The sequence below is a fragment of the Vigna radiata genome, unplaced genomic scaffold, assembly GCF_000741045.1.
Source record: "Vigna radiata var. radiata cultivar VC1973A unplaced genomic scaffold, Vradiata_ver6 scaffold_206, whole genome shotgun sequence".
Lineage (NCBI taxonomy): Eukaryota > Viridiplantae > Streptophyta > Magnoliopsida > Fabales > Fabaceae > Vigna > Vigna radiata.
In genome coordinates this window covers 500,848-510,202 of record NW_014542858.1, presented here as the reverse complement: position 1 = coordinate 510,202, position 9,355 = coordinate 500,848, and the positions used below count along the sequence as shown (strand labels likewise).

Genomic DNA, 9,355 nt, shown 5'->3' with positions numbered 1-9,355 from the left:
AAAAGAATAGGCTTCCGCACTTTTTCCCAATTAGATAGGTTTTCGTTCCAAACATCATCTAACACAAGAATAAATTTTTTTTCCCGTCAAATTTTCTTTCAATCTTCTATGAACCATATCCATATTTGTTCTTTGATCAGGTGATCCAGTAACATGCTTAAGAATTTTTCTTGATACCTTTAAAACATCAAATTCATCGGAAACACAAACCCTTGACATTAAATTTCACTACTACAAAAATGTGCATAGATAGCGTTATTTTTATCACAGATAGTGCTTTAGCGCTATCTATTAATAGATAACGTACGTATGTATGTACGTAGGTATGTATGTATGTGTAGGTATGTATGTATGTGTGTAGGTATGTACGTATGTATGTATGTACGTAGGCATGTATGTATGTACGTATGTATGTATGTTTGCATGAATGTATGTATGTATGTATGTATGTATGTATGTATGTATGTATGCTTGCAAGGTGTGTTTTATTCTTCAAATCAGCTTGTGATGCATTCTGTGGATTCTCAATGTCCTGTAGTCCCCAAATTGTCAGGCCTTCATAAAGGATGTTGAGCTTTCCTAGCCANTGAATACCCGACTCCATGCTATGATCAACCTCAAAGACATCCATCATTATTTTAAGATTCTTTAGTTTTTCCTAGGTGGCACTTTTCTCACTTTAGTCCATGTAAATTCAAGGCGACACAAAGTGGTGAGTAAATCCAAATTTGAGGGCAACTCTTCCAAATGCATACACTGGTTCAACTTCAGTATTTGCAAGTAGGAAAGTGAACATATCTTTTCAGATAGTTTTTGTATGTTAGTCGAAGAGAGGTCTAACGAACGAAGATGCTCAAGATTGCCGACAGAGTCAGGTAACTCTCTAAGGTTAGAACAATGAGAGAGCGATAAGATACACAAGAGCTTGAACTTGGTGAACAATTCATGTATCGACTAATTGCAAAACCAATAAAACCCACACACTTCCGTATCTGATGTTGGGAGAAATGTACGGAACTTTTTCGTTTTATATAAAGTTCCAAATTCATAAAAGCGTCCAAAGTTACGAAGTTCAAATAAAAAATGCCGAATTACTTTTTGTATATTATTTGTTTGACCATGTTCGCACATGAAATATATGTCTCCAACGACGTATTTTGCCAAATCATTTAGAAGGTCATGCATGACAAATAGTTCTTCCTTATCACCACCTAATCGTTGCAAGAAGGACCTCGATAGTAGTTCATTGAACTATTGTTGACAAGTTTCTTCCCGAGTATGCTGCTGTTGGAATTTTTCAGTCATCCACAACTGAGTCAAATCTTCCTTCTTAAACTCATAATCCTTGCGGAACAAGGCACAATAAGCAAAGCAGGTCTTCAAATGGNGAGGAAGGTGGATATAGCTCAATGCTAAAGCGGGAACAATAGTACAACGATCTTTTGGAAGTTCCCATATATCATTTTGGAACACAGTTTCCCATTCTGAAATAGATGATTTGTTGTATAATAGACTTCCTTTTGTTTTCAAGGCAAGAGGTAGTCCTTTACATTTTTTAGCAATCTTCTTGTCAATCTCTCTGCACTCTGAATTTGGAAATGCATGTTTAGCAACCAACTCCCAACTATCATCTTCCTGCAATTGCTCTAGAAAGTGTACTTTTGACAGCATGGTAGAAGCAACTTCCTTACTACGTGTAGTCACAAGAATCCTACTCCCTTGGCCTCTAAAAAGAAGGGGCTTTCGCACTTCTTCCCAATTAGATAGGTTTTCGTTCCAAACATCATCCAAAACAAAGAAATTTTTCCACATCAGATTTTCTTTCAATCCTTTGTGAACCATATCCGTATTTGTACTTTGATCAGGTGATCCAGTAACATCCTCAAGAATTTTTCTTGATACCTTGAAAATATCAAATTCAACGAAAACACAAACCCAGACTTTGACATCAAATTCCAATACTAAAAAGAAGTGCATAGATAGCGTTTTTTTTTTTTTTATCATAGATAGCGCTATCTATGACAGCGCTATCTATTAATAGATAGCGCTTTTAAAAAAAGCGCTATCTATTATTGTCTGACAATATATAGCGTTTGTTTAAAAAAAGCGCTATCTATTGTTGTCTGACAATAGATAATGCTTGTTTAAATAAGTGTTATCTATTGGTCTAAATTTAAAAAAAAAAAATTCAATAAAGCATTTCAAAAAATAATATTTTTTTATCATAAATAGCGCTTTTTAAGCGCTATCTATGACAGCACTATCTATTAATAGATAACGCTTTTAAAAAAAGCACTATCTATTATTGTATGACAATATATAGCGTCTGTTTAAAAAAAGTGCTATCTATTGTTGTCTGACAATAGATATTGCTTGTTTAAATAAGTGTTATCTATTGGTCTAAATTTAAAAAAAAAATTCAATAAAGCATTTCAAAAAATAAAAAAAGAATCAAAAGAAAATATAAAATATTGGTTTTATTATGTACAAACCAATACTATCTATTGGTTCTATTATATACAAAAAAAATATTAAATATTAAGAAAAATATGACAAAAACAAAGGTTTCAAAAAAAAATATTCATTAATTTGAATAAAAACTATTGATACAATAATATTTCAAATATAATCCTTAAGTCATCCTGTTCGTGTCATGACATAACATTGTTTTATAAGATAATATATACAACCATAAACATGTAGATCACCATAACATAACCTATAAGCATATAATAATTACATGCAAACCCCAATCTTCCCTAACTTCAATGATTTGATTGTCACGATATTGTTGACATCCGCAACTAGATAAATACTGCAAAAAAGAAAAATAATATAAAGTTAGTGAATTAAATTTTTACTACAAATAAATTATGAAAATAAAGATATATGATAATTTCCTCTTTGAGTTCTCTCTGTCAAAACTGCATAATGTACTGTAATCTTTCCATACATGTTCATGGTACTTTACAAAGTCTATACATATTCTGTTCTAAAATGAGACATAGTGCATATTTTCCAAAGTTTTGAAACAAAATCAAATTCTAGAAGGATCAATAGTTAATAGAATAATGACCTACATAAAATGTAGAGTATTGATAAAGTAAAAAAATATACTTGACAAAAAAACAAGTATGTGTTTGATCATACTAAATAAATATCAGAACCAAATCGCTTCTAAATGCGTGCCACTTTTTTAAGAAACAGTGTTTTATGTTAAGTTTTACAAAGATTATTATTATTATTATAAGTAACAAAAATAAAAATTAGGATCACTTACAAAAACTTCTCCTCATGATGTTAAAGTTTATGCTTCATCATGGGATTTTTTTTTTTGAATTTTCAACTTTTGATCTCCCCAAGAAAAACCCTACTCTCAGAAAAATAAAAGTAATATATATATATATATATATATATATATATAAATTAATCTCTTAGTGACTCTTGAAAAGTGATTAATTTTTTTTATAACAACCTTTAATAAATGAATTAGTCTAGATAGTCAGAAATTGTAAATTTTGCTAATTTTTGAGCATGTCTCCTAACAAAAGGATACCACAACTTTTCATTTTAGAGCTTATTAGATATGACGTGATTACTAATGATCGATGTAACAAAATGATTAGTGATAAGGTAACAATCGGTAGAGATACACGAATAGTGGCTTAATCTTTGCCAACAACATAATCTCGCTAGATGAGATTGAATACACGGATTACACAATATTATTAAACCAAACCTTGTCAACAATAATGAAAAGTTAATGCCATATAGTTATAAATTGATAATGAAAAAAAGGACATAATGAAAAGCATAATGCCATATAGTTAATGTCATGTAGTTGTAAATCGATAAAAAATGATAATGTTTTATTTTTAAATTAAGAGAAATACATAATAAGCAAAGGGTAAAAGAAATATTACACTAATTATCTATCATTTTACGTCTTCACCTTAAAAAGAGTACTAAATTAGAAATAAAAAATTTATCATTTACAGAGAGAAAACGACAACACAAAACCAAACAAAATTTAGAATTATATTGTTTACAGAAAAATGACACATTCAGAAATGTTTTCCATTAAAAACGTGATTAAAAACGTGACAAGGAGATGAAATTATAATTGTCAATAAAATACAATACACACTACTTTAGACCAAAATTTGTAAGAAAAATAACAGCCAAAATTCAATTGTGCAAGAAACAATAAAAGGTTTCTTACATTTTTATACTCTTTGTTGTTTATAAATATCTCAAATTCCTCAACTGCAAAAGAAATACCATCATCCACCAGTACCAGTGTTACAATGAAAGGAACTTAGATTACGTGATCGAAATGTATGACAACTCCATGAGTATACTCCTTAGAGCTTGGACTAAAATTCAAACCTGGGAATATAGTAATAACCTATATTCCCAAACATTATGTATTCATTGAAAGTTCAATGTTTGTATTATGCATAGCTCATACTGATCGCATTAGTGTAACTACTTTCTCAAACAAAGTTAACATTTTATATAATTTTCAATATCCTCGGTTATTCAACTTAAATTATTTCTCGAACATCTCACTCCTAAATTCAAAAAAGAAACCAATATTGCATTCCTCCAAACAGATTTCTGCTCGCCACCATAAATGTAATCAATATTACAATTGAATAAATCAGGGTTATATCTACCTCTTGCATGTGAATTCTCTTAAAGCATGCTAGAAAAGATTGAAAAGATATAATGAAAACTCTGTTAAAAATGTCTTTCAATCAAAGTTCAAATTATGATGTCTTAGTTAAACAGGTGGGCAACGGAGTTTAATTATAGAATTGAAAATTAATCCGAGTTACCAAATACACAGAAAGAGAACAAAAGATATTAGTTATTCGTATTTTAGGACACACAAATGACTATTATATATTATAACTTTTTTTAAAGAAACATTTATGATATATTTTTTTATTAATATTTTCCTAGATTCCTCGGATAACCTCTATTAATAATAGGAACCAAGAATGTGACGTCCACAATATGAAACAATTCAAAATAGCTAAAATCACATGTTCTAACTGATATTAAGCATTTCCAAATTGAAGAACAATTGAGTATTTAGAAGTAAATTCTTGGAATTACCAAACAATATATCAAAAACTAGCCAGCAATGTCATCGTAATTTATAGTAGGACTTTGGGAAACGAATTTCAAGAGAGGAATGTTTGATCGAATAGTAGATAACTCAGTGTTGACAGCCACTCGTCATTCCCACATCGAGGTTTTGGATGTGTGCAATCTTTTCCCAGTCTTCCCCTCCTTCCTGACAACGATGTTTGAGTAAAGAGCATTTACCCGAAATTGAAAATTGTAAAATTGATTCGGGAAGACCCTTCTCCGGTAAGCGTTCGAGATTGGGGCAATCACGAAGACTCAGCTTTTCTAGAGAGGAGAGTTGACGAAGACCCTCGTAGTCCAAATTTTTTAGATTTTCAAAACGATAGATGTGTAGAGAAGTAAGAGAGAGGGGAAGCAAACCTTCAACAGGAAAACATTCTGCATCCACGAGTCCAATCCACAAGCTTTTCAGGGTATTGGCTCCCAAAGCTCCTTTCAACGAGCCAATAAGTGTGGAGCAGCAATTCTGGAGTTTCACGAAATTTAGATTTGGTGGCAAACCTCCGTGAGGGAACGACTCAAGTTTTTGACAATCATATATGCTTAGCCTCATGAGAGATGGAAGCATTGTATGCATGCTTTCAGGCAATGATTCAAATTTTGGGCACTTTTCGATTGTCAGATGCTTGAGATGATTATGACGGTCAACCTGTGAGATCATCTGCAGATTAAGAAATCCTCTGAGATTAAGCGTACTTAATGTTGGGAAGAAATGTAGAGGAAAGGTCCACGGAGAGACAGATTCATCACTGTTTGCCTTCGAGTGTGAATTAATGTCTAAGACTTCAAGAGAAGTGAAGTGCCAAACAATTTTCACCATTGATGCTTCCAAGTTGTCCCCGTCTATTTTTAGACGTTTCATTGTAGGCCATCGCACTTTTAGAGCAGTAACAGTTAAAGCTTGATCACATTGAGAAATCTTTAGATCATTTAAAGGAACAAGTTGCTCTGGCAGATCTCCTTCCAGCTTGGGACAATTACTTATTGAAAGACGTTTTAGACTTGGGAAAGCACCTCTCACAGCTTTACATTCCCATTTTTCCAATTGTTTCATATCAGAGATCTCTAAATTTTCAAGGGAATTAAAAGAAGAAGAGTTGTTCCCATAAAAATCAGCATCAATACTCACTATCCCGTCAAGTCCTGCAATCTTCAAATCCTTTAGATATTTCCAAAGTCCAAGTGGAGGTAAACTTTGGCAAGATTTACATTCCTTCAACGCTAAGGACACCATCTCCCACAATGAATCTTCTAGTAACCAATCTGGAAATTGTGTGCCTCCATAGCTAAAGATTGATAACTCCTTTAAGTTTTTGGAAGGTTGCAACTTGTCAATTACATCCTCTTCTTTTTTTGAATCAATAGAGTTCTCTTCCCTCTTTGAATTCCATTTCAACTCTAGCTTCATAAGGTGTGTATTATTCTTCAAATTTGCATCTGATGCATCCCGGGGTTTCTCAATTTTCTCCAACTCGTCAATTGATAGGCTTTCATGAAGGTTGTTGAGCTCTCCTAACCGTTGAATACCCAACTCGCTACTACAGCCAACTTTAAAGGAACTCATCATTACTTTAAGATTCTTCAACTCTTTCAAATTTGGCACCTTTATCACTTTAGTCTCTATAAATTCAAGGCGACACAAAGTGGTAAGCGAATTCAAATTTGAGGGTAACTCTTCTAAATATCTACAATAGTTCAACTTTAGTATTTGTAAGTACGAGAGTGAACATATGCTTTCACATAATTTTTTTATGGCAGTACGAGAGAGATCTAACGAACAAAGATATTTAAGATTGCCGACACAGTCAGGTACCTCTTTAAGGTCAGAACAATGAGAGAGGGATAAGACACGCAAGAAGTTAAACATGGTGAACAATTCAGGTATCGACATTTTGCAATGCCAATGATAGGGAAGTTGATCCATGCTCTTACCTGTTGGCATAAATGTACGTAACCTTTGTGTTTTATATAAAGTTCCAAGCCCTTCAAAGTCTCTGTTGCAATCAAGTTCAAATGAAAAATGACGAGTTACTTCTTGTATTTTTTTTGTTTGATCAATTTTGCATCTGAAATATATGCCTCCAGCAACATATTTTGCCAAATCATTTAGAAGGTCATGCATGACAAATACTTCTTTCTTTTCACCTGATTGTTGAAAGAGGGACCTTGATTTTAAATCATTGAAGTATTGTTGACAAGCTTCTTCGGGAGTCTTACTATGTTGATGACTGTGTAAGAAATTTTCAGTTATCCACAAGTGAATCAAATCCTCTTTTCTAAACTCATAATCCTTAGGGAATAGTGCACAGTAAGCAAAGCAGACCTTCAAATGAGATGGAAGGTGGATATAGCTCAATGCTAATGCGGGAACAATATCACAACGCTCTTGTGAAAATTTCCATATTTCGCTTTGAAACACAGTTTCCCATTCTGAAACAGATGATTTGTTGTATAATAGACTACCCATGGTTTTCAAGGCAAGAGGTAATCCTTTACATTTTTTAACAATCTTGACGTCAATGTCCTTGTACTCTGGATTTGGTTCAGTATCATCATTTCGGAATGCATGTTTAGCAAACAATCTCCAGCTATGCTTGTACTCTAGTTGTTCTAGGTAGTGTTCCTCTGACTGCATGATAGTAGCAACTTCCTTATTACGTGTAGTGACAAGAATCTTACTCCCTTGGGCTCCGAAAACAAGAGGCTTTTGCACCTCTTCCCATTTAGATTGATTTTCATTCCAAACGTCATCCAAAACAAGAAGAAATTTTTTCTTCGTAAATTTTTCTTTCAATCTTTTGTGAACCATTTCTGTATCTCTGCTATCATCACGTGATCCCGTAACATCCTCAAGAATTGCTCTTGATACCTTGAAAACATCAAATTCATCTGAAACACAGACCCAAACTTTGACATCAAATTTATTCTTATCCATCCTTGGGTCATTAAATAAATGTTGGGCAAGAGTGGTTTTACCCACCCCAGGCATTCCCACAATAGAAAGTATAGACAGGTTGTTGTGAGTGTTAGATGTGAGCCACTCAAACACAAATTTTTTGTCATCATCTCTGCCATATATAACACTTTCATTTGGCAAATATGTTGATCGTAATTTACTGACCCATCCTGAGACCCCAACATCATCAGCCTTTTTCAAACCTAGAACACGGCTTTGTGAAGCAAGATCTTCTAGGTCTTCAATGAGTTGTTCCATCCTTGTCTTAAATTTATTTTCAAAGAAACTGATAAAAGAAGTGAGGGGATTCCAAACCTCTTTAGCATCATGATCTATTTCCTCCAGGAGATCCTCTGCATCATACACGGCATCTTTGGCTGCGAGAAGCCAATCTCTCACACGTGGATTTGTGAACTGTTTCTGCTCTGCATCATCAGCCACAACATCAATGGCCAGGAGCTTCCCCTTCAAGTTGCTTATCTGTTTCTTTTTACTTTTGTCTCCACGAAATATGTCTCCAAAACGAGAAAATAAATTGTCAAAAGTCTTCTCAAAGAATTTGGACAGAGCAGCATCGATAATCAATTGAACAGCCATGGTAGAAAATGGGGTGGATGAATGGGAATGAGTTAGTGCTGAGATAATCTAGATGAAAAACTATTTAATGGAAGATGGATACAGAAAAAGGGAATATGCAGATGAACGGAAATGAGTAAATTGAGAGTGAATCACAATCCATTGAATAATGCAGTGCAGAAGGTCATTTTGTTCGAAGATCATAATAGTCAACCTATAAATTTAAAGTCTTCCCGTCAACCCAAATTTACACAGCTGTTTTCCATCAATGAATATTTTTTTCCATCATATTTAATAGAGTATGGTAGGACGAAAACAGTTTACATTCATTTTAACACACCTAACAAGATAAAATAGTCATATTTGTATTTAAAAAAATAATAATGTAAAATAAATATAAAAAATTTATGTGTGTGAAAGTGTCATTTATTTATTTGTTTATTTATTTTTAAAATAGGTACTATGCAAAAGCATACTTTGAAAATTCAATCACTAATATAAAAACGAGTTTTGACATGTTATTTTTTATATTTGATGTTAGTCTAAACTCCAACATTCTTGTTTGACTTCAGAATGGACAGCCGACGTTAAAGAACATCGATCCTGGGTGAAACCAAAATCCATTCACAACGAATAGAAGAGAAATTGACGTCTAAAAGCATT

The 9,355-nt window shown here is 33.0% G+C and overlaps 1 protein-coding gene across 1 annotated transcript; it reads right to left on the bottom strand.

Annotated features, from left to right (window-relative positions):
• Positions 1-5,015: 5,015 nt before the first annotated feature.
• Positions 5,016-8,925, bottom strand: LOC106780790 (putative disease resistance RPP13-like protein 1). Its single transcript, XM_022777116.1, has 2 exons — positions 7,093-8,925; positions 5,016-6,780 (listed from the first exon to the last, which is right to left on the bottom strand). The coding sequence occupies exons 1-2, from the start codon at positions 8,711-8,713 to the stop codon at positions 5,228-5,230; spliced, it is 3,174 nt and encodes a 1,057-aa protein (XP_022632837.1). The 5' UTR covers positions 8,714-8,925; the 3' UTR covers positions 5,016-5,227.
• Positions 8,926-9,355: the final 430 nt, after the last annotated feature.